Source organism: Conger conger, chromosome 2, assembly GCF_963514075.1.
Source record: "Conger conger chromosome 2, fConCon1.1, whole genome shotgun sequence".
In the NCBI taxonomy this organism is placed as follows: Eukaryota; Metazoa; Chordata; class Actinopteri; order Anguilliformes; family Congridae; genus Conger; species Conger conger.
Genome location: NC_083761.1, coordinates 42,257,847 through 42,280,629, shown reverse-complemented (window position 1 = coordinate 42,280,629; position 22,783 = coordinate 42,257,847). Strand labels below are relative to the sequence as shown.

Sequence of the window (22,783 nt, the reverse complement as noted above, 5' to 3'; positions counted from 1 at the left end):
AGATCAAAACCGGACAGTTGAATACTAGCTATGCTCTGTGAAACCCGTTCAGATTGCTCAAGCTAATGATAAATTAAACAAGTTTGCCTGGCTTACATTTTTACGCTGTCTAACCCTTGCAAATTCCACATTTACTTAAACAGGCTACATGCTAATTTCCCTCAGTGAGAATAATCATATTTATTACTGCTTATTAGTGAATTGTCATAAAAAATAATCAGATCAGAGCTACTATCTGATGGCCCTGCTAACTTAAAAGAAAAAACTTCTTATCACAATATGGTAATTTCATAATAAGAATGAATAATGTGTTCACATTTTACGATTGAATGCTTTAGCTTTATATTGTTGAATAGTAGCCTATTAAATATCCATAAAACCTGAGCCTGCTGGGCAGTTGTAGGCGCTTGCACCATATTTTTGGACTAGGTGTTGGAGGAGGGGCAGTAGCCTACATGTCCACAAGAACCTTACGGTCTGTTGATATAGAGAGCAGCGTCATCTTGCCTGGTTGAATTTCAGCCGAGGACGTCCGCGCAGCAGGCAGCGCGGTTAAGGAATTCTAGGGTTTGATAAATGTATGCCTATGTAATTTGAAACTTTCAAAACCCGAGCGCGTCTTTTCGGATATTTACATGTAAAATAAATATAAAGTGCGACCTTCAAAAATCAGTTCCGTGAGTACAAATTAGCTAACGTTATCCTAAATGTTTGATAGGCAGTGGTTGTTGCATTTAAAGCAGGCTACATTCATTTTTGAAAGTTGGTTTTATAGCACCGATATGTAGCTACGAGTGCCTTTACAGAATTGTATCGGTAACTAGACAACAAGGGAGTAAAACAACAGCGGTTTTATTTGTGTATGACCATTCGCTAAAGTAACCTTCTACATTCGTTTTAGATGAAGTCCACTTTATAGTCTGCATTACATGCTTTACAGCTCCAGCGATTTTGTATTCCAACGATTTTTGTAGTCGGTTCGGTTGCGCTTTAACTCGAATTTCCATCGAGTCGAAGAAAAAGTATTTTTGTGAGTCTTAATTAAATTGTATTTTGCGTGGCAATGCACAATCGTGTCCCAACAGACTGAACATTGCTTGACAAGCCAGTCTTTATCATTGGTAAAAGTAAAGAAACATTTTACCATGTCAAATGCAGAAGTTGACATGGCTGGACTGGGTTTTCCAAACCTATCTGCAGGTATGGACGAGGATTCCTGTCTGTCTAGCCGAGTGCCGACGATACGTAGGCACTCGTTGAATACAAGAAGAAACTCTTACATGCTTCACAAAATAAATGTGGAATTGGAACCACAACTTTATGATGGCTCACTCTCCAAGGCACTGTCCTGGTCTGCAGAAAACATTTTATATGAGGCCTCACAAGCGGAGCGAAAGATGGACTCCCCTTTGCTGGCATCTCCTGTCTCTAGCCCGGGCACAAGTACCAGTACGCCCCCTGGTACCCAAAATTCAGAGCCCATTCCAACGTTAGATAACTGGGACGAGCGGGTGCCAAGCAGCTCGGATTCTGAAGATGAAGCAGCTCACAATAAACACCAAAAGGTCATTTTGTCACGGGCCCCGTTTGAAAGCAGATGGGAGCAGGAAGAGAAAGAAGAAATTGAGACCAAAGCTGTTGCCACCTCACCGGATGGCAGGTACCTCAAATTCAATATTGAGATAGGAAGGGGGTCGTTCAAGACGGTATACAGGGGCCTGGATACGGAGACTACAGTGGAAGTGGCATGGTGTGAACTGCAGGTAAGACTGCAAGTAGGCTACCACACATAGCCTATATTGTAGTATTTGTCAAAGTATCAATATCAGTTTTCCCCAACTGTTACCTTCTCCCAACGATGGCATGCATGCTACCATGACGGACGTAACATAGTCAAACTTAGTATGTAATGGATGTTCAGACTTATCTAATTTTTAATCTGTATAAATAGTATAAGTATGTGCTCCTCAAGTTCACTTCATTCTGGAAAATAGTTCAGATAAGCCTTTGGTTAAGACTATGTTGACATTTTCACAGTTATCAGCAATTCATTCTTTGTTAACAACTGATGTAAGTTGCTTTCTAAACGTGCTGTTGTAGGCACTGTTGTGTCCACAAACTGTTAAGGTAACCTGTATACAGTGTCTTTCAATGGTTGTATTTATCTAAACAATGGTATAATCACATATACAATTGAGAACAAACGCACATTGTACCATCCACAGTGTTAATGTCACTGGGAGGGAGAGCAGGAAATTATCACTAATCTCTAATGAAAGAAAGAAATAGACTTGTGGGTGTTTGCATGGCTGACTTTTCTTGGCACATCAGGAAGTCAATGCAGGACAAGTGTTGGTAGCACACAAACAATGTATGTAGAATGCACATTGAGAGACCTATATGATTAACTAGACAGGGTTAAGACAAATCCCAAATTTTCTCAAGGCTTCACTTCAATCCTCATTTCTGTGTTTTGAGACTTGCTTTGGAATAAGGAACGCCTTATGCCATCAGCCTAAAAGCCTGTTCTTCTAGGTTATTCTTAGACAAGTTCAACCCAGGCACCTGTGGAGCATCTTTTTTATTTCCTGCTGGGGCCCAAGTTTAATAAAAGGCCTGTGTATACCCTAATGTTAGTGGATGTGGTGTTTAGTCAAAGAACAAGATTCGCCTTCACCTATGTCGTGCTGCTGATCGTCTCTGATCGTATCGACCCCCACATTGACTTGTGCGGAGTAACTGCTTCTTGTGGCAGGTTTAGGAGGCGTTAGATTTGGATGCCTGCTGTGCAATTGTGGTAAAATTGTAAAGTGTTCCTGCACTCGTACCTGCTCTATCATGAATAGTGCTAGGTCATACGTACATGTTGGACATGTCCGTACATTAATTGCTGTAACACAATAATAATAGTAACAATAAATAATTAAACAATAATGATAACAATAGTCAATAACAGTAAATGATAATAATTGTATACTCACCGTGCACTTTATTAGGAACATTTTTACTTTATTACACCTACTTATTCATGCGATTATCTAATCAGCCAATGTATGCACTGCAATGCATACAATCATGTAGATATGGGTCAGGAGCTTCAGTTAATGTTCGCAACCATCAGAATGGGGAAAAAATGTGATCTTAGTGACTTTGACCGTGGAATGATTGTTGGTGGCAGACAGGGTGGTTTGAGTATCTCAGAAACTGCTGATCTCCTGGGATTTAAGTGGATCTAAGTGGATAGACTACAGCAGTAGAAGTCTAAAAAATGTCTAAAATACCTAATAAATTGCTCAGTGAGTGTTTGTGTATTATTTTTGACTTATTGATCTTCTGCACCACACTCATTGAGCACGTTATTTGGTATTTGAGGTACAAAGCATTAGGTACCACTGTTGTAATGCATGGTTATTTGCGTTCTGAGATACTCAAACCACCCTCTCTGGCACCATCAATCATTCCACGGCCAAAGTCACTTAGATCACATTTCTTCCTCATTCTGACGTTTTGGTCTGAACAAGATAAGAGCGTCTGCCAAATGCAAATAATGTAATGTAATGTAATGTAACAACAGCTGAACCTCTTGACCTCATCTGCAAGTTTTTATGCATTTAGTTGTTGCCACATAATTGGCTGATTAAATATTTGCATTAACATGTACAGGTCTACCTAATAAAGTGATCACTGACTGTGTGTAAAATAAATAGTCCTATGTTCAGTGCATGCCTTATTAATAGGTCTGCCCCACTGGTATAATTATGCGCTAAGGTGTCAAAAGCCTTGTCTGAATAGCTGTTACATAATAAAGGGTCAAATGTTACGTAATTCCAGTCTGCCCGACCCCTTCGATGGCTGACAGGCTCGTAAATGCCTTCAGAATGGATTTCCCCTCCTCCTGTGTCTACGAAAAACTTACAAAGAGCCCATTTGTGTGGCCTGTAATAAAGGGCTGAATTCCAGCTGCAGAAGGAGCGCCATACTGGCAGCTCTTTATTGATTTCCAATCCGGGACAGCAACAAGCTAGCGACTCTCCGGATCATTGTTTGATCTGACCTTGAAGTCAAGGGTTGTACACACCAGGGCTCAGTGGACACTCACACAGGCTGTGCAGTTTGTCTGCCCCGATTCTCCGTAATCTGTTGTTTTCATCGACAACTAACAGAGCGAGCCTTGTTCTTAAGCGTAAATACAGAAAAAGCTTGTGTCATGCCAAGGTGTGCTCGCCGTCTACACCTCTGTGACCTCAGGATGCTGGCTGGCCTTGTCTGCTTAAGGTGCCGTCCTTGTTCTAGCGCACGGATGAGTCCCACAGGAAAGGATCGACTGTGGAATCCCACTAGTGCTGACTGAGGCGGCTGTTGACGGTAGTTGTTCATCCATACACTTCACCTCTGTTCACTGCACTGTTATGGAGTATTCAGTATTCAAAGGGATCTACATCTGAATGTTCTCCAGCAACACCCCCCCGCCACACACACACACACACACACACTGGTGTTCAGGAACAGATAAGTCCACCTCTTGACCTGCAAATGGCAGCACCAGGTACCACTGGGAGTACACACTGGGAGTGGGGCATGGTGTGGACTGTACACAAAGAAGCTCCTCCTTGCGCTTGGTTCCTTTTAGAAGTGCTTCATCTGAAAGCTTGTAGAAAGGACAGTCAGCTAACCCATTATGGTCTAAGGCACTCTAAAGAACCCATAGAGAGGCCCAGGAATCACAACGTATTTCAATGTGTGTCTTTAAAAACTTTCATGATATGGCGTCGCATCCGTCTGTTATGGTAGATGTAACGTGCAGGACACACCTGCCTTTAAGGGGTTAAACCCGTGGGCACATCACAGAAACGCTCTGTGTAACGGGAGCTTTCGTTAACACTGGAGAGCTGGGAGTTGGAACAACAGGGAAGGGCCAAAGGGGGTCCCTTATCATGAAACATGTTGCGCATGTAGCACCCTAACAACCTGTCATCTCCTTCTGTCGATTCAGCCAGCCCTCACTTCCTTGAAGTTGCTATTCTTGGCCTGTCAGCCTTCAGCTGGTAGGGTTGTGGAAATAAATGTACACAGGCAGAAGATGTCAGTCATGCCGTGGAGGGAGATAGCAGGCTTAAGCTGTTTGAGTAAAAAGAGCTGCTCTGAAGGCCAGGTTCTTGTGGGCTTTGGTCTGTCCTGCTCAATGCTCAGACGCAGGGCCTTACGCAGACTTTAAAAAAATGCTGAGGTCAGTGGTGAAACCCCCCCCTGTAGGCTCCCCCGGAAGAACACTTTGACAATTTAAAAAATGAAATGCATCTGGCATTCTCTGAAGTGAAAATGGAAAGATTTTCTTAGATTAAAAATATATTATTAAAATCCCGAGGTCATGACCTCACACGTACGCACACATACACACTACACGCATACAAAAAAACTACTGAGGTCATGATCGCAGTGTCTTCAATAGTAGTTACGGGCCTGCTCAGAGTGTGCTGCCATGTGTCCTTTCAGTCTCTGCACAAGTGCCCAACCCCCTATTTCACCTCATTGTCGTGTTAATTGACACAGTTAAACCCCCCTTCCCCCACCTGCAGGAGAGCTGCCTACAGGACCACGAGGAGGGAAGGCCCGGAGCCCTGAGCTCGTGGCAGTTGTGGGGCCTCCTGTCTAAGGAGGATCTACGCGACAGGTGTCGCACGGGGTGGGGAGGCCTTCGCAGGGCGATGCAGGACGCTTACGGACACGCCACAGAGCATCTGTTCAGCGTGAGCGGCACGCTGAGCAGATCGCCATAATCACCACCGTTTTCCGGAGCATTGAAACCGGCTGTTTAGGAGCAGCTTTGGCTTCATTTTTTACATGGTGGTTTTTTTTTCTTGTGGTTGGTGGTAGCAGTGTTTGCGTACCACAGAGTTAAAAAGCTTGGCTGGATGCTTTGTGATGCTTTGTGATGCCGTGCAACACCCGTTATTGTTCAGTTTTGAAAACAGCAGCTCACGGCAAATGAAATCTTGTTTGTTTGAGTTTATCCCCCACATCCAGTTCCGTGCGGTTCTTTTGCCACCCAACTGAGCCAGATGGGTACTCGACACTTTTTAATTAATTTTACCCACAATCCCTTGTTTAACAAGCCGGATAAATCACTGGCATGCTCAGTGGGAATGCAGTGGCTGAGGCTGTTTGGCCTTCTCCCTGTGTAAGTGAGTCTAACGGCTCAGGCTCTTAATCACCGTTAATGAGATTGGGGGCAGCCTTCGCTGTGGCTACTTTGCAAGGTGGCTTTGAGGAGTGGATATCTGGGCTTAGCATTAGCAAAGGGCTAACAGAGCCGGTTTCAACTGCTGAGTTCCCTCTGCATTTATGTATCCTTTCTCAAGCTTGCCTTTTTCCTTATATCCTTTCTCCATCACTCCATGTGACCTTTCTGAACTTATCCATGTGCATCTCCCCTCTCTGCCCCCTGTGGTGTGTGCTCTGTTTATCGCTACCCCATGGACATTCGGGCGAAACAGAACAAGCCTTAAGTAAATGGAAACACCCGGAAACTCAGCCAGGCATGTTTACGTTCAAATCACTGTAAATCCATAGCCCAGAACACGAGAGAGAATTTATGCATTTTGCGTAGCAGATACGCATTTAGACACCAAACTACGCTGCTCTGCTACGATTTGTCACTTCAAAATACGCGAAAATTAGTTAAACTGTCTGTGCATTCGCGCACTAGGCAACTCGTCTATGGGTGTAACCGCATTGGGCAGCAACCTGTTGGGAAAAGAAGACTTCGGCCAATCATAGCGCTAGTTTTAAACTCTTCAAATAGGCTACAAGCGGAGAGCCGGGGAGCCGTCAAAACGAAAGTAACGAAATTGGTTTTCATCCCGCTCAGTCCATCTTAATACTGTGACTGGTTTTACAAGGGAACACCGTTTCAAAGGTACATGGGCAGGGTATGGGAATTGTGAATTGCGTCCATTTTAATAAGCCTGCCAACTTTTTGCACCGTGTGCAATTATGATTTTGACGTTAGCCGTCAAGGAGCTACGGGTAATAATATAAGTTTAAGTTCTGTTTAAGGGATTTTCAGTTACCTTATGCCAAATGTCTTGGTGAAAACATTGGAACATGTTCCAAAATTTGAAGTGTATCAAAGCACAGAAAACTGAAATATATTGCCTTTTCATTAAAAGAGTTCTTGTTTTCTTCATAGTCTACTTGTATGTTGAATTACTAGATATGGTGGTGAGTGGGATCTATGTGCTTAGTAATAAGTTGTGATGAGTGAGCATGTGAACTCAATCAATACTGATCAGCAGATGTGCCTGACCTCGCACCGCACCGTGCCATGCCGTGCTGCGCCGCGCCGCCACAGTAAGTTGCTACTCAAAAAATGTTTCCACGGTTGGCAGGTCTGTATTCGCCATAACCCACAAGAGCTTCTCTCAGCCCGGCACATTCCCATCCGTCCGTGGCTTGGGGGCCAGGTTGACGCCATAGTGTTATGTTGTGTAAGGCTTTTTTAATTCAAGACCCCCATGGAGCAGAAAAGGAAGCTGATACCAGCACCTGACACAAAGCCTTTTGAGTGGAGAGCGGCAGATTGGGGTCTGAATCACCGGAAATTGAGGGGTTAGACGGTGGTCACATGTCAGCCTTGGGTACCATCAAGCTTAGGGGAGGATTGCTGGCACTGGAAGGGGCTGATGGAAAGGGAAGTGACGGGGGCATGCTCTTCGCTGTGCCCACCTCCTTGGGGTCACTCTGTGGCAGAATCCAGTGTGAGTTCACCAGAGGGAACCTCAGCGTGTCACGTCATTCTGACATGGTCTCCTCACTAGGGCTGGGCGATATGGCCAAAATGTTCTACCCTGATATCGGTCATTTAATATCTTGATAACAATGTATATCATTATATAGGATGTTTTCTGGTAATTCAATAGATAAAGAGTCTATATAAAATAACCACATGTAATGTAATGCAGCCTTTAAAACCAAGAAAAGATAACACTTATGTCATGTCACGATATTATGATATCGAAAATATAAGATCATATCTAGGTCATATCACGATATCAATATAATATTGATATATTGCCCAGCCCTACTCCTCATTGGAGCAGGAAGAGGGAGGCCAGTCACCCTTGTGATAGACAAATATGCAGAATTTTAATATGGTGACTCAGTTTGGAAGTATATCCTTGTAGTACTGTAGAGCTGGTGGGGGTTTGGAGGCAAAGGATTTAGGATAATATGACCAATTTCAGTCTTATTAAACTGTCGCACTGAACATCTACCACAGAAATTCAAATATAGTATTTTAAAAATAAATATCTTAAATAAATGACTAAAGATGAAATAAGGCTTTTTCTTGCTTTAAAAACGCACACATGCACGTAGAAACCGAAGCCGTACACACGCACGTTTTAAGCTGCTCTTCAGACGTACAATTTAAAACTGCTGCAGTTTGTGTTCATGCAGTCGGAAGTGCATTCTAATGACACTGTCATAGTTCCAGTGAGGTATCACGTGGTGCAGTAGTGTCTCTGGCAGCCAGAGCTGCCTCGAGCTGCCGTGAAAAAGCCTCGCACGACTGGAAAGTTACCGTGGCATGGCTTGATCCTGAGTCACGCTGTCCCGTACTGCAGTGAACGTATTTGCTGGGGTCCAGCTGTCTGATGCGTCTTTTGAGATAATAGATGTTGTCTAAAAGACTTGTATGTTCGTATTGTGGCTACTCTGGGGATCAATCATGTACCTTAGCCACAAGGCTACAGGCTGAGAAGCAGTGAACATTTTCACTGTCGTCAACCCGTTTGATTTCAGACTCTTTGTTAGAAACTACATTTTTGTAGCAGCTGACTAGTAAAGGCTGTTTGGTTGTTGGTTTATCAGGGCTTGGTACAACTTTTTTTTCACAGTTAATTAGGATGTACCCATTTTCCTTCATGGTGAATTCATGAAGAGAACATTGATTCCTGCAGGACGTGCTCTCCTGTTGCACATTTAGACCTTAATCAGGATTCATTCAGCACTTAGCTATTCATTACATGGTAAACAAGCAAATTAAATTTAAGGCTGGTTTCCCTTGCCGAAGCTTACTTTAAGCGTACAATTTATCAAAACGATTTTTCTGTTTTCGGTATTCATATGTTTTTTTTGCCATTTAAATACATTCTTCCAAGTCTGTTTTTTTTTGTTGTTCAATATAATTTTGTACTGCATGTATTATCTGAAGTAGCTTCAGATAGAGTGGGCTCCAGAATTATTGGCACCCTTAATAAAAATGGAGAAAAAAGGCTGGATATAATAAACATATTTTATGTTCAAACACACATTTATGTGAAAACAATATACTTTTATTTAAATGAATTTACTCTCATGTTTCAATGTTTTTTATTTAGTTATAGATTTCTGAAAACCACAGGTGCCAAAATTATTGGCACCCCTAACAACTATTGCAAATAAAATCAAAGTGAAATTGGTAATACTGTTGGACTTTAATTTAGTTAATATTTGTCTAGACTGCAGAACCAGTCAAAAGTTTGGACACACATTTCCTTTTTCTGGCTTTTTTGATGTTTTTTGTCCACAGTTTGTAATCAAACAATTCATATGTGGTCAAAGTGCAGATTCCCAACTTTTATTAAACCACATTTTTATACATTTTGGTTTCACAATGTAGTATTTACAGCTCTTTTTATATGTAGCCCCCCCCTCCATTGCATACCATGACTTCCTGATATCTGTGATCCATCAAAATCACCAGAGTCTGGATATCTTAGTTTCAGGTTGTCCTACAAGTGATACTAAAACTCTTTGCCTTTGAATGGATCTTAATGGAAATCGGGGGGTGGGACTAGAACACTAGAACACATTTGTTGGCTAAATGACTTTAAGCCACCTAGGGTCTGAGGTATCAAACCAGCCTCAAACCACCGTGCTGCTACTAGATATACAGTAGATACTTCAAGGGTTGTTTATCCTAAATAATTATTCCATTGAGTTCAACAGGAAAATTAGTCAGGAGAAATGTCCCTTGTAGTATCTACGACTATTTGGCAGCAGCATGATGGTTTGAGGCTCATCTGATACCTTGGACCCTTGATGAGCCATTTAGCCAACAAATGCATTCTATACTGTTTTAGCATAATTTACAGTTGAATCTAGTCCCACCCCCCAATTGCCATAGAGATTCAAATGCAAAGAGATTTTTTTAAGCAGTTTTCAAATATTTTGTGGCAAGAAAATAGAACAAGATGCAGTCTAATGTGACTATAGATATTATTGTTCTGTCACTGGTTTTCATGTATGCTGTACAAAGAAATGTGTCTCCCAGTTGGATACACAAGGTGAGTGAAAGTAGGACCATGCTGCGTTGTGCTGATAAGCTATTTTAAGGCCTTCAGTGAACAGGGCTAATTGAGACTTTGGAGAGTTGGAGTCATGGTTTTTATGTTCCATGAGAGAAAGAGGGAGACTGTGAGAAAGAGAGAGAGAAAGAGGGGTACGTGCCTAGGTTTCAGTGCGTTTCTGGAAACCATGCAAACAGCAGCAGGCTAAAGCCTGCTCATTTTTCAGAACAGAAATCGAATGGATAAAAACTAAAATCTCACGGAAATGTGAGCAGCCATGTGCAAGAATTTCTGGCCAACTTAAGACCCAGGACTTAGCTCTGCCTGTGCTTTGTGATTAACTGGTTTATAAAGTTATTTTAGTGTTCTTCCCTTTAAACGCCTGAGTATGTCTGTTCTTTCTCAAGTTGAAGTGTGCATCGATAAAACCCTGATGCTCTCACCCCATCTCTGCTATCATTAGTGTCATTTTCAAGAGGGTCTTTCTTCAGAGGCTTGCTTATGCAAATAGAAGATAATGAAAATGTATTTAAGTAAAGTATATTATCAATATATTTTACATATTGTTCTCAACCTCATAATGGCTTCCTTCAATGTTATTTGTACAACTGGTCCTCATGTTGACTAGCACCAAAGGCAGACTAGTCTAGTCTAGAACCAAGACTAGAGACTGCAAACTTTCTTATAACTGCACTAAGGAAGCGATTGACTACAGCTGACTGATCAGAAACAGCTAAGAAGCCAACTGTCCAATTACTTTTCGGGCCAAAAAAATTAAAACAGATCACCCAATATGGATGTAAATACCCTCAAATTAAAGGTAACTGTCTGCACTTTAACCTTATATTCATTGTTTCTCTTCAAATTCAATATGCTGGAGTGCAGAGACAAAAGAACAAAAATTGTACCACTGTCCAAATACTTACGGACTGCATTGTATGTTTTCAAAATACTCTAGATTTTTTCTAAAATAAAATAAAAAGTCCACATATTTGCAGTATATTCCATTGTATATTGTTTGCACTCAGAGAGCTTATATAGTAAATGGCTGCTTCATGCACTGTGTTCTTTGGGGAGGTGCTTTCTTTCTAGTGCGTGGGCACCCCACGGTGAAACAGACCTGCTGGTCATAATGTGACATGTGGCTCCAGCATGTTCACTGTGCAGGCGTGACTGTAGCAGTTTGAGCTATACCCGAGGCCAGAGGTCTTTTGAAGACCACCTTGATTGAGCTTTTCCAGTGTGTCAAGGATTTTCTTAGGTTTTGTTTTCTACTATGTGAAAGGCAATTGGTATTGGCTTGTAAATGTCAGCTATTGCACACTGCAGGGAAGACTACATTGAATCTGTCATGTAGCTTCCCAGAAGAGTGCATTTTTGATCTCCGGATAAGTGGCAGAAGAAACGTGACACCATATCCAACTGTAAAAATAAACTTTGTTTAGTCATCCGTTTCCTTCACTTTGGTTCATTTTCAATTCAAATCTTCAAAGGTTTTTTCAGTGTACTTTGCATGTACTGAGGATTGGCTCCTAATCTGTCTATAAACTGGGCGTAATATTGGCAGGGTGCTGTCTCACCTGCAGTAACAGTGGAACTGTCATTACCCATTGCTCATCTGTACCCCTCCCACCGCAAGGTAACCACCGGTCCTCGTCCGTTTCCACGAGAGACCGAACCCTGAATGGACTTCCAGACACATGGCTGATTATAGAAGAGGTCTTGTGCTCTTTGCTGTCTTAACAAGCAGTTTTCTGGAGTTACAAGAGTAATGAGTGCTTTTGTGCTAGCGCTGAAAAAAACCTAATCTGTTTGACACTCATTGTTCATTTAGAATATTGCACCTGAAATCAGTAGTTCTGAGCTAATAACAGGATGATTTACATACACATGTTTGCTTGAAGTCATAAATGTTTATGTCGGTACTGCTCTCCAACTCCACCTTCGTAATGGGCGGGTTCAGTTGAAAAAAACTGTTTGGAAAATTGTTCAAATTATAAACCTATGACATCAGCAGGACTGAATACATCTACAGTGGGTGCAGTTTATGAGAACAAGTAATTGGGTAAAAAACAAGTAAACCACTGTGTTCTTCTCGCTCCTTAATTTGGGGCTCAGCTCCTCACCCGGTGATAAGGCTCAACCTCATGCTACTACAACCCAAGAGAGGCAGTGTACTTGGTGGAAAAAACGTGTCCCACACCTAGGTAAAATGCTATGCGCCATTGGCGGGATCTGTTGCTGTGTTCTTGCAATTTCAATACTGATTCACCCATGGCCTTGCCAGTGTTGAGACGTCTCTAACTCTCGAGTTGTCAGTAAACTGACCAGGGTCTTACACTATGGGCAAGGACACGGTGTACCCAGATGGGGTCTGACCCAATTGACACTGTTTGGGTTTGTCCCTGTACTTTCCTTGGCCCTTCCAGGAGGGAGCTGCTCCAGTCCCGAGATCACATGGTACAGGGTTGGGCGGGAAAGGGCTTGAGGGCAAATTCTGGGCATTCCTCTGGCTGGTATGCAGACCTAGGCCCTGTGCACCGGGTGAGTAGGATTCGGTTCACAGGTGACATTTCTGCAGCTGGGGTGGGACGCACAGATGGGAAGCTGTGCGTATTACATTGGCACGGTGTGTTAAGGCCAAAAATTCAAGCAAATCTATGAAATGCTATTTGTAGCTATTTTATTTTCACTAAGGCTGGATGTTTGTCGCAGAATATATTGGCTGAAGTCATTGGGCAGTCACGGCAAGGTATTTGAAAATCACTCAACAAAGCAGCAGAAATCATGGAGCGTAAAAAAAAAACCATAAGTGTATTAAATAGATCTCATGCACATCAGTGTGAAATGATCAAAACAACATTTGCAATGGCAACAGTCTGCAAATGTTTGATGTAAAAATAAAAAATAAAAAAATTGGGTAGTTGCTACTAGGAACAAATGTGAATAAAATGCAATGATCAGCTCGCCCATCATAGAAGCGTACTTTTTTCCCTTTTATTGAAGAGAACTTGTTAGAAACAGAGCATGCCAACATTGCATTACTAAAATAATCATTTGCTTTGGTACAACATGTAGCCTACGTTGTGAGGTTTGAGCCCTTGAGGCAGCGCTTGTTGTCACTGACAACATTACTGTAATAGGGAAGGAGCACTCGACACCAGCACTGTTGAACTGGGACTGTTGAACATTGATTGGAACTACTGACAGAACCAGGATAGGAGTCTTAATCCAAGAACATTCCAGAAACTGTGTACATTGTCACACACCAGCATTTGGAAAGATGGTTAAAACACTGTAGGGTATCCTATGATAAGGTTGATTCTTACCATCCGAAAATCATGAAAAATCATGAAAACCACCAAAAAATTTCAGAACGGGCATAACTTCTGTGACGAGCACTCAACTATAATTATCACAATTTAATATATTATCAGGGCATCAATCATGCTTCAATCATCTATCATACACACCTATAATTAACCAAATGTGTTTTGTCATGTGGTCATACAGGCACCGGAGTCATGAAAGCATTTAAATATCTTTTAATGTAAAACAGGCTCAATGCTGGCAGAGGATGCAACCACTTATTTTCAGCTGAATAGACAACAACAGCTCTTGCTTGATTGTGTAACAAGCCTATCACATACAGTTGCAGTTACCAATGCCCTCTACACTCAGTAAGCACTTTGTTTAGGTATTTTTTCAACTTTTTATTTTTTTTCCTTAAGTCTTCTGCGGCTGCAGCCTATCCATTTAGAGGTTTGATACGTTGTGTGTTCAGAGATGCTCTTCTGTTGTATTGTGTGGTGATTTGCGTTATCTTCTCCTCTGACCTCTCTCATTAAAATGTGTTTCCGCCCGCAGAACTGCTGCTCGCTGGATGTTTTTTTGTTTTTTGCACCGTTTTTTAGACTGTTGTGTGTGAAAATCCCAGGAGACCAGCAGTTTCTGAGATACTCAAACCAACTTGTCTGGCATCAACAATCATTCCACAGTCAAAGTCACTTAGATCACATTTTCTCTCATTCTGATGGTTGATCTGAACATTAACTGAAGCTCCCGACCCATATCTGCATGATTTTATGCATACTGCTGCCACATGCCTGGCTGATTAGATAATCGCATGAATAAGTAGGTGTTCCTAATAAAGTGCTCAGTGAGTATGTTGGGTTGTGTATCTTAACAAACAGTCTCTGGATGCATGACCACTTTGATTTGCGTATCTCTGCCTATATGCATGTGGGCTTGCTGGAGGCCCTGGAACAAAGTCTTGCCGCGCAAAGGCGGGTGTAGCAGGAAATGCCGCGGGAACAGGCGGGTGCGGGCTAAACAAATCAGTCCCACGCACACCTCTACTGTGTACCCCCCCCTTCATGATCATGGCAGTCAATGGATGTGGCATAAAGCTCAAAATCTTCACATTTGTATTGTTTGATAGGGGTATTTAGTGGTCCTTGTCAGCGCTCTGAGGTAGATCTTTAGATTGACAACCCTTAAAAGTATCTATCGTGTGGATGCATGGCGTTAAACACACACATCCACAAATTGCTGCATTGTTTCCTTAAATAAGGAAAACCAAAAAGAACAGTGTTTGAAGGGAAACCAATTGCATTTGAATACAGTTCTGTGGCAGGGTGCTGTCTCACCTGCAGTAACAGCAGCGGTCTAAGTACTTTGCCTGTTTGTGACTCACAGTCAATGTTATACTGGAGAACAAACAGTTCCTCCACTTAGTATTTGACAATCCATCCAGAGAAAGAGATGCTTGCTGTGGGCTTCATTAAGCTTATTTAATTGCTTAACATAGGAAAGGTCACTACATTTAAATGCTGTTAGCAGTGGTAATTGCTGGCTGAAATATGGCAGCCTTCATCAATTATGAGTCACGTTTAAAAGCTCCCCAACTTGCAGTCTGTTATTTGCTTGATAACAGTAGCACATTCTTAACATGAAATTTCATTAGATTGTCATCTATGGGAAATAAATGTTACTTTATTTGAAGTCAAATTAAGCTTAGTTTTTGTTCTACTGAAGTTTTTGTGTGTTAACTGAATGAGTTTTAAGAGAACGGACATTTCCACAAAGATGCATTAAGTTGCCTTGCACCAACGATCAACAATGGATGCAAAAGAGTTAAATTAAATGAAAGTATGATTTCATAGGAAATCATTAGTAAAGGCAACATTTGTTTTTGATACCGCTGTGAACAAAAAACTAGACATCTCGGCCCTGCCCTGTCATGTGCTCTTGAACATATCCGGGTCCCCTGAGGACCTGTGAATAACAGGTTGTGTACCAGCTCTAGGAGTTTGGCAGTGCACACTGGGGGCTTGTGTATCGTCATATTAACCCTTTCCACTAACCCTTGAGGAAAATTTCCACATATTTTGTACTAGTCCTAAAAAAAGTGTCAATATCTCAAAAACTATCTATTGCATATACACGGTTGGAGATTTAAATGAAAGAAGAGGCTTGTTCCATTCAAATTTATGAAGAGCTTGTACACACAGTGTACACGAAAGATATATTAAAACACACACACAAAAAAACTAAAAAAGAACTACTTTATATTTCTGCACAAACTTGATATCAACTTGTGTGTCCCCAAATTCCTCCAAATACAAAACATCTGCAAATGTTTGTGTCCAGACACACGGATGATCAGAAAAGCTTTTTTTTAAATATTAAAACAGATTATACAGAATGGGATGAAAATGAACCTTTTGTTTATGTTTTATTCACATATATGAGAGTATGTTTTTATAAGTGTCCAAAAAGCTCTCCAAAAAGGATTCCAGCATGATGTTTTCTAACCAACCTTTATCACATGAATGTGGGGTTGGATTTTAAGGGGAAAACAAACATACACTTACCGTGCCCCTTATTAGGAACATTTTTACTTTATTACACCTACTTATTTATGCGATTATCTAATTGGCCAATTGTGTGGCAGCAGTGTAATGCATCAACCAATCATATGGGTCAGGAGCTTCAGAAAAAATGTGATCTTAGTGACTTTGACCCTTGAATGACGATTGGTGGCAGGCAGGGTGATTTGAGTATCTCAGAACCTGCTGATCTCCTGGGATTTTCACGCACACTAGTCTCCAGAGTTTGCAAAGAATGGTGCAAAAAACAAAACGAAAATCCAGTGAGAAGCACTACAGACAGAAATGCCTTGTTAATGAGAGACGTCAGAGGAGAATAGCCAGACTGGTCAAAGCTGACAGTACAGGTGACAGTAACGCAAATAACCACGCATTAAAACAGTGGTATGCAGAAGAGCATCTTTGAACACACAATGCCTCATAACTGTAAGTGGATAGGCTACAGCAGTTGAAGTCAAAAAAATAAGTCTAATAAATACCTAATAAAGTGCTCGGTGAGTGTAAATCTATGCAATATGACGGCTGTACCACCAAACTTCAACCCACGCACACCCTAAAAGAAACTGTCCTCTGATATTGACATATCCTACAGGCATGTATGCATCACAGCCGGATGAATAGCCCCAGGATAAGCTTCAAACATGTTCTGCACAGATTTATGTTGGACATAGATTTGCCTGCAATGCAAATGTTCACTGGATGTTTTTATGCACGTCTGAATTATCATTCTGCTATGCAAACACAGCGATATTCCTAAACTGTCCATCGCCTGAATATGACACATTATACCTTGTTGGAAAGGGTAGGAAACCCCATACAAGAAGCTTACCATGTTTTACATTAGTTCAGTACTGAAATGACCTAGCAATGCATTTACACAACAACAAGAAATGGTTCAAGGCGGCATTCGCTTAGGTATCGTCCCGGCAAATAGATTGCTTTCTCAAAAATGGCTAAATGGATTACGAAATAGCTACGATTGACGTTATAGTCTGTATCAAATAATTTGTGAAACAAACTTATATTTCTGCCAAACTAGAAAGCTAAGAAAACAAAGACAATGTGTTTATTCATGCAACTTCTGAATTGTATATTTTTGTTCTTAAATTGGAACATGTTTTTTTGACATAGAGAAATGGTATCAAGGATTGTTAGAATATGCCTTTTATTGTCTGAGTCTATGGCGAGGTGAGGGTTGTAAACCGTGAGTGTGGCAAGGGTGCTGTTTTATTTGCCCTGTTTTGCAAATAAAAGCTCGATAAGCATCCAAACTACTGTTCTCGCTAGTGGAGTCTTTTTAACAATCTGGCATTGGCATTTAGCGGTTTTATTACGTTACAGTTTATATAATTATAGAAATACAAACGCAACGATAATTTGGGATGCCGACGAGTCAACCACAAGCAGGCAGCATTTATAGAGTTAAAAAAAACTTGATGCAACTCCAGAGCTGAAAGGAGCCGTCGATTCCCTCACAAAAGGAATCCACTGCTTTTCCCCCCCAAGGCTGTGGGTTTCTGGCTGCCCCACAATGCACTGTTTCATCGACTCGGCCCCACCTGTGAGAAGATCAGCAGTGGTGCTATGGGTGTGTGTGTTGTTCTTGGGGTCTGTCTCTCCACGGCAAGGAAGGTTTTCTAAGCTGGCAGCCCTGCAGTAGAAGTTCTGTAGGACGCACTCAAAACCTCACCCAGTAGCAGATCTCAAACTGTGTTTACCCAGTCAACAGCAGCAAAGTATACTCCTGTGCGAAAGAACCTGATGGTAATGCAGCATGATTCAAACACAGTGGGTCTGACGCCCACACGCACATACATGCACACACGTGCACACACATGCACACACAAACACAGACACACATTACCATTCCAGCTAGTTTTAGTTTTTACCTCAGGTTTTTGTCTACTACCAGGTTGTTGAGGGCATTGCATACTAGCCATTTATGTCTAGACATAGACAAAATACACATGGAATTATGTTCAAAGGAAATACAGGTGCACTAACCTTTTATCAATCTGCTAGGTAAGCAGCTTGTTGTGTGGTACAGCCAGAGCTTTCCGTAATAATAAAACATAATTTGCAATACATGAGAGTTCAGAGTAAAAGAGTAAAAGTTCAAACAGAATTAGATAAAGGCCCCCTCCCCCCCAATTCAGAAAGGCCTCACCTATCTCCTTAGCTTTACAGGCCTCCTGATCTCATATAGAGGGACCCAGAAGATATCTCCAGCTCTAGCTATCCTTAATACAAACAGGGAAGTCCGCTTTGGTTGAAAGGATGATGGTCATTTAGGTAGTAATTCCACAGTGCTCTCTTTGTGTCTATAGACAAAGGCTGCATGTTTTCCCTACATTTTGTAGATGGCACCACTTCTAACTTTTGAGGCAATCTAATAGACTGGGGGACCACAATTTGGTGCACAGAATTAAGGTAAATGGTTTGATCTGTTGCATGTGCTTCCCAATAACAGGATAATGTGATTTTAAATGGCTTGAATTCAGGTGAACATTTCCATTCCCTTTATGTTCAAAATAAGAGGCAGTTTTAAAATATGAATGCATGAATCATTAAATGGCAAAATATAAATATTCCTTATGTCCAAATACCTCTTTTATTGAATTATACAGCTCTTAAAAAAACAATGTTGACAATCAACATACCTTTGAAATGAAGCATGTACCATCCTGACTGTCACCTGAATGGTTCCGTTTGGACCTAGAGTCCCCTCCCCATTAATAGGGAACTTCCTAGTTACCCTGTATACCTCAGGTATCAGAATCCAGTCCTGCGCCCTGATATCTGCATGTTTCTGCTGTGTTTCAGCATAAATGATTAGGCCGTTGAATTGTTCAGGCTGGTCTCCTGGACTGGAGTTTGACACCCCTGCTCTATACCCTTAATAAACAAAACTCATCATTTGTCACTGTCACATGAAGCTATCGAGGAATACCACATACAGTACATAAATGCAGTTGGAGCTTATTTGCTCGTTGACCTGGCTCAGTTTCAGGTGCAGCCCAAATTGGGATGATGGAATATATCCTGAGCTAATGCACTTAATCCTATGCAATGCACCCTCTGGGCCAACTCCATAACCTGGCCCAGGAGTGCAGAGCTGTGCTCAAGAGGCTGTTGTGACCCAACAATACTATTGAGTGTAAAATGAGGACTTGCTGGTCATAAAGGAAACAAACATATGTCTGATTTATAGAAATCTACATTGGCAAAAAAGTATATTTTGGGCTAGTAGGTTAAGGCAATTATAATAGGTGGCAAGCAGAAGGTGTTGAATTCAACCGTTTGTTAACGTTTACCCCATTTGCAGTCAGGCATTGAATTATATCTAATCATAGTATTTTTCAGAAGTAGTGAAGTGTAGTTGAGAAGATTTTGGTTATAGCTAGAAATATATAGCTTTTAGATTATAGCTAAAAAAAGGCAAATTAGTGCTGTTTCAGAGATACTGAAGGAAACACCAGATTGGTACTTTACCTTTTTATGCAAACTGCACCTTGTGCATTTTCACATTGCATTGTAGGGGATTTTTGTTTGAGCCTCCGAATTACAGTTTTAGTCCCCACAAAACTCCCAAAGAAAACCAGCTTTGTTATGTTTAATCTAGTGTATTACTAAAGATAAACCTTTTCATAAAACGGTGATGTTGTTCTTTTTCATCAAAGCGCATAATGCTGCCGTTCACCCTGGAAACAAAAAAGAGACCTTAGCCTTCAGTCTCTCCATCAGATACGTGGTTGATTGGCACCACCAGGCACTACTGATGTTTTCTTAGGATCCTGAAAGCTCAACCAACAGTCGGACAGAACAGGAGAAACCTGCTCACCTGCATTTATGAGTGTACACTCACTCTTGCACAGTCAGTCACAGTCAGTGTGGGCACAGTCAGTCAGAGGTTGTTCCTCAGAGGTTATTTGTCATTACACAGCTTGTCTTTGTCCATTCATAGTGACAGAGTGGAGGGCAAAACTAACACAGTCTGCACTTTGCATCTTGTGATCTCATGCAATTTCCTGAAGCTCTTTTTTAGGTCTAAATGTGTTTTTTTTTTGTTTTTTTTGAGGCAAATTCCATTGGGAGGTCAAAGCTCCTTTGAGAAAAAAGTATCTTATATCTACACTGAGTGACCTTACAAAGCACATTTCATTTCAGAAAGATAGTAATCCTAAATAGTCACAGTACCTATAAGAAGCACTTTGAAGAAACCAAACCAAGACCAAGGTGGAATGAGGGGGGATGAAATGAATTAAGGATAACAGATGTTGAACTATTGTTTAAAGAAAGAGTATGGAGCAATGGAAGCATGGAGACATCCAATGCCGTTTGGACCTTCTTGACAGCTTGCGACTTATTGACTCGTTGCCCCTCAGAAACAGCAACTCCTTGTGAACACGACTTGTTTACACCTTGGCAGTCTATTCCATTGGAGTCTTCCAACCTTATATTAAAGTTGTGGTGAGCAGGTTGGAATCCCTGGGCCTGGACTACTGATGAAGGAGGTCAACAGTAAAAGAGATAAAGCAGATTGAGTTATTACCACCCTATAAGAGACTGGCTTCCTTTATTCAGCATGCCGCATTGCTGGATGTTTCCTTCTTCTGTTACATAATCAGAATAATAATAATAATAATAATAATAATAATAATAATAATATATCATATTTATTATGCCCTTTTCATTGAGTGAACAATCTGAAAGCACTATGTACAATATTCTATAAAAAAACAACAACAACAACAACAATAATAATATTTAAAAAACAACAGTTTTAATGCAATAACTTAATAACATAATATAATAACATTGGCACATAATGCCCCCTTAAAGGAAGTAGGAAGCTTGTCATTCTCATTAGTCTAACCTCCTGAGACCCTGCAGAAAATAGATTTAGCTATTAACATTTTTGAAATAACATAATTGAAGTGAAAATGACTGAAAATATTTTCAGAAATATTTTTTATGTTTATTATGTCCCTTGCAGTTTCGGCATCTTTCTTGAGATTCGAACCAGAGAATTGTGTCCCCTACAGTGGACAGAAATGATTTTTTGCATTGCTAGCGTCAACACAACACACAACCACCCTGTCCGTCTGTGGCGCCAGTGAACTGCTGATGCCAAAGAAGAGGCTTTGTGTGGCTTGGTGATGCATAGTACAGAGGGGTTTTTCATTTTATATTGAAAAGCCATAGAAATTGGACTTTCTTTCAGCATGTACATCCCTGGATGAACTAGTCAGTCATGCAAGCTTCCTGTTGAAGATCCAGTTAAGACACAACAGCTTGTCTGAGGCCAGTGAAAGAGATGCTCTATTTGGTTGGAAGTGAACTTCACGGATTATAGGTCTGCCAGCACATGCGCATATTTCTGTGTATAACAGGGCGGGAATTTTGGGTCAACAGTACAGGACCCTTTACTATGATTGAATAAGCTTTTTATTCCAGCCCCAAAATGTTTGCTTGCGGTCTATTGCATAACAAATAAAGAAGCCTTTTTTTTGTGATTGAAGTTTTGAGTCAGTCCACGGGGAAGGGAAAAGAGAGATATTGCTGGGATGCACTTGGAGCAGCATCTGTCTGTCGCCTCCAAGCCAGCAGTTTCTCTGCTTGATACGTGAACAGGAAGAATGCTGATAAGGCAGGCAGGCACAGCCTATTTCCAAAGCCTGGGGAAGAGATAGAATTGGAACCCCATAAAAAGCCAACTGTGGTGTGACCTGTTTTTCCACTCCGTGTGTCCATTGGTCAGGAGTCAGGTTTTCTTGGATGGTGCACACTGGTAACTCAGTGTGCTCTCAGACCTCGAACGCCCCGTTCTGACGCCCGTGTTTACACTGTTCAGGAGGGGACGGCGCATGCTGGCAAGGAACGCTGGCGCTAATGCCGCAGCATTCCCACTCAGCCTCCTTTCGGGAGCTTAATGCGAGCTGTGTCAGCTTCTGTGTTTCCTGTTTCTAGCATTTTCCCTGTTTCCCTCTGTGACCACCATATCTGTTTTCTGCTCCATTCACTCTCATTCATTTGTTTCACCTGTGCTCCATTTGTTGTATCCGCCTCCCACTCCTTATATGTACTTCCTTCCTGTCTCTTGTCATTAATTTCACCTGTTCCTTATCTGTTCCCCAGTTCACACACCTGATTCATGTTTCTTCTTGTTATCTGTGGCATATATACTGGTCTGTTTCGTTTGCTCAACGCTAGTTCGTCATACCCTGTATCCTGAGTCTGTCCTTGTATTTTCCTGTCCCCGGTTCTAGCCTCCTGTACCCCGTGCCTTCACCCCTGTATTTGGTGTGGTCAGGTCTGGTCTGGTCTTTTTTTTGGATTTTCCTTGTTTGATCTCTGCCTGGCTTTTTTCGACTTTGTGTTTTTTGATTAAGTTTTTGTGCCTTTGTCTGTGTGGACTGCCTTCCTGTTTTTGAATTCTGCCTGTCATCAGACCACTCTTCTGTGTGCCCTGTATGTTTCCATCTGCCCAGATTTTGACCATTGGCTGTTTCTGGATTGCATTTTGGATCTGCACTGTGTCATTAAACCTGCTATTTTCCT

At 41.5% G+C, this 22,783-nt stretch overlaps 1 protein-coding gene across 1 annotated transcript in view; it reads left to right on the top strand.

Moving 5' to 3' along the window:
* The first annotated feature begins 525 nt into the window (after positions 1-525).
* Positions 526-22,783, top strand: part of wnk4a (WNK lysine deficient protein kinase 4a) — a 67,929-nt gene continuing 45,671 nt past the window's right edge. Inside the window, exon 1 of the mRNA XM_061231674.1 lies at positions 526-1,763. Coding sequence (XP_061087658.1) covers positions 1,146-1,763 — 618 coding nt within the window. The 5' untranslated portion in view covers positions 526-1,145. The remainder of the gene's footprint in view (positions 1,764-22,783) is intronic.